This window comes from Quercus lobata, chromosome 4, assembly GCF_001633185.2.
Source record: "Quercus lobata isolate SW786 chromosome 4, ValleyOak3.0 Primary Assembly, whole genome shotgun sequence".
In the NCBI taxonomy this organism is placed as follows: domain Eukaryota; kingdom Viridiplantae; phylum Streptophyta; class Magnoliopsida; order Fagales; family Fagaceae; genus Quercus; species Quercus lobata.
The window spans coordinates 49,995,153-49,998,455 of NC_044907.1; the positions used below are offsets into that span (position 1 = coordinate 49,995,153).

Sequence of the window (3,303 nt, forward strand, 5' to 3'; positions counted from 1 at the left end):
TCAATGCTTGAAACCTATAGGAGTTCCTCCGAGGTTTGTGCAATGGTTCAAGTTATGTTTAACAACTCCTAAGTTTTTTGAAGCTATTAATGGGAGCTTAACTGGTTATTTTGAAAGGAAGAACTGAAGAAGTGTCTTAGGCAAGGGGATCCATTGTCCCTAGCAGTCTAATTCAGGGAGGATCATCTACCAGTGAGTTACTTAGTTATTCCTTTAATCTAAAGGAAATTAAATGTGCTGGATTGCAAGTCTCTATTGGACAGAATTTTAACACATCGATCATTTGCAATTAGATTGCAGCTACTCTTCTCAGTTACTTATGGACAATATTTAAGTCAACTAAACAAAATTCTAATAGCTTCATACCGAGTGCAAGTGATAAATCTATTATTGGAGCCAAACTATCTTGGAAATCTGTGAGTTCCTAAATGTGAAGGACAGTTAAATCTAAAAAGAGTAGAGGATTTGAATAAGGCAGCCATTACGAAACATATTTGGAGCCCATTTATTCAAGCTAGTTCCATATCAGTGGCATGGGTTAGAAGTGATTTTATTGAAAGGGAGAAGGTTTCAGGGTGTGAAATTTCCACAGGACAGCATTGGGGTTGGAGAACGCTGCTCAAATTGAGGGAAGAGGCTGAAGCCTTACTAATATTTGAAATGGGGGATGGAAGCAGCATCTGTTTATGTTTAGATTGGTGACACCTAGATGGTGTTTTATACACCAAATATGGCTACAAGCAATTTATAATGCTGCCAACAAGATTATAGCCTAGGTACCAAGTGTCCATAAGGAGAAAACAGGATGCTAGAAAGATATGAGGATCGAGTTGCTAAATGAAGTAAGCCACCTGTTGTAAGAATTGGCAGAAGGGATAGGCCCGTTTCAATTCTCTCTAGATCAAGTCAATTTCCAAGTACAGAGAAAAAAAATTCCATGAGGTTCAGATTGCCTGAAGTGAGTTGGTGTAGGCTTATATGGTATTCTTTAGCAATTTCCAAGGCATCCCTTTATTCCTTGTCTGGCTCTGAGGAATAGGCTTATTACAAGAGGCATTTTAGCTTAGTGGGGATATGAAGGTGAACTAAGGTGTGTTTCTACTTTCTATGGAAATAATATGGAAGATTTAGACCTATTCTTCCATTGCGGCTTCGCTAGCAAGCTATAGAGAGAAGCTATGAGAATGTTTTTTAATTGAAAATCCTGAAACAGAGTGGAGCAGATTGGTGGATTGTGTCTAGTTAGCTTAAAAGGCAAGAGCTTGAATGCCATATTGTGCAAGTTTGTATTGGGTGCAGCAGACTTCCATATATGCTCCCAGAGAAATGCAAAAACATCAATGCCAACTTCAATGTGAATAGAGAATAAAGCAAGCTATTAAGTGGGGAGTTAAAATCATAATCTGTGACAATAAAAAATCAGATGTGAATGAGGCTTTATGAAGAGAATGGGAGTGAGCTTGACAGAAAGGCCAGTGTAATCAATAGTTTTATCTGTGGTAGAGCTTCGCTAAGTGTACAGTTCTGAATGTGAGCGGCGATCTTGTCAAATCACACAATGTTTGTATGGGGTAGCAGTCTAAGGTTTCCAACGCAATAGGTGTTTGTTATATAGCGTATATGTGTGTATTCCTTGTTTCAATCAAGGAATACATCCTCCAACAATAAACAAGTGATTGAACCAACCTAAGCAAGAGATTATAGTAGTCCATATCAAGATATATTTCTCAGAGAACAAACAAAGTGTGATTTGGCAAGATCAACTATCATATTTTTAAAAGAAAAAATAGATGAAGTCGGAAAACACTACAACATAGGCACACAAGCAAACAAGGGTGATGTTGGCCAATTGAATTTATTTAGTTAACATAGCTAGATGTTGGCATGTGTGAAACAATCATCCGCATACAAATATCAAATATTGATATATAATAGCCAGAAACATTTAAAATTATACTTTTAACAATACTAACATGCCTACTGCAACAGGTAAATGCATAACAGGAGTTTCAATTCATCCATACTGTCATCTTCTTAATAAGATACAACATTTTCTGCATCATGTAAAGCAAGGCTCTCCAAGTAAGTAACTACATATAAACTAACTAAATTGGAAGGATATTTAAATTGAATACTAATGTCCTTATGATGTAGAGTTTTTGGGTCAAATAAAATAAATTTATTTTCTACTATAAATTTTCCATTGTAAATCAGTTCAAGTCTCTGTTGAATTAGAAGTGAACCGTACTTGGTGAAACCATTGAAACGAGTATACCCTGATACATTAGGCCCTTCAATTGTTACAGAAAAAAGTTTATTCCAGGATTTGCACGCTCCATAGTCCATCATTACCCATACAGAGTGTCCATAGCCACACAGTCGAAAACTATGCTCTTTAATTAAAGCCAATTTCCCCTTGAATAATGTAAGACGTTTTCCATAACTACTGTCTCCTTGGAATGAATCATCATCAGGCACTGGTAGCTCTCCGATTTTTTCACTGTTGACATCAAATGACAAAATCATTTCACAAGGGTGCATCTCTTGTTGTCCTGTTTCCCTTATGGTTCCTACCATGAAATGCAAATGTCCACTAACAAATGGGAATGGTGAATCGTAATTAATGCTGTAGTACCAAATATTGGGTCTCCAAGAGATTCCAAATTCAACTTTTCTCCATGAATCCGAACTTAACGAATACACCTCAAACTCAGGGGGAGGCAGAGGTAGTAATGTGGGACTAGGTTCAATAGGCCATTCAACCTTCACAAGCTTGTAGTCATTATTCTGTGAATCATATGCAAATCCGAGACTAAGAGTATTTGACAGGATTATTGAAGCAGTGGGCAAACTCTTAAATTTTCTAATACTGGGGTTCCAGAAGTGTACATTGTAGTTGAAATTCCAATAATAATAGAGACACAAAAGGCCATTGCATGAACCGACTACATAGGTATAACGAATGAAGGGAGCTCTAAACTCGGATATACAATCAAAGGTACGGTCGCAAGTGACTGTACAGAGCTGAGTGTTTTCAACACTACTCCTGGGCATGTGCATGACATAGCCATGATCGTGATCATTGTCAACGCGGCACGACGACATATTAAGGTGTGTGGAGATGAAACTGCGGCTATGGATGAGGGAAGACCAGGACTTGCAGACGCAGCTGAATCTTAGGAGTGATTTCACGGGTAGCCTTGACAGCACGTCGAATACGATGTCTTCTGGAATATGGTTATGGTTATTCCGCCGTGGGATTGGAATATGTGGTCGTGCTTTTTTCCTTCGGAACATCATCAT

The 3,303-nt window shown here is 37.9% G+C and overlaps 1 protein-coding gene across 1 annotated transcript; it reads right to left on the reverse strand.

Annotated features, from left to right (window-relative positions):
• Positions 1-2,034: 2,034 nt before the first annotated feature.
• LOC115985405 (F-box protein CPR1-like) lies at positions 2,035-3,303 on the reverse strand. The gene has a single exon (XM_031108347.1). It carries the CDS (start codon positions 3,301-3,303, stop codon positions 2,035-2,037), a length of 1,269 nt encoding a protein of 422 aa, XP_030964207.1.

What these genes read in the sequence shown, in the direction of transcription:
- LOC115985405 (XM_031108347.1), bottom strand. Translation starts at nt 3,303, where the DNA reads ATGATGATGTTCCGAAGGAAAAAAGCACGACCACATATTCCAATCCCA.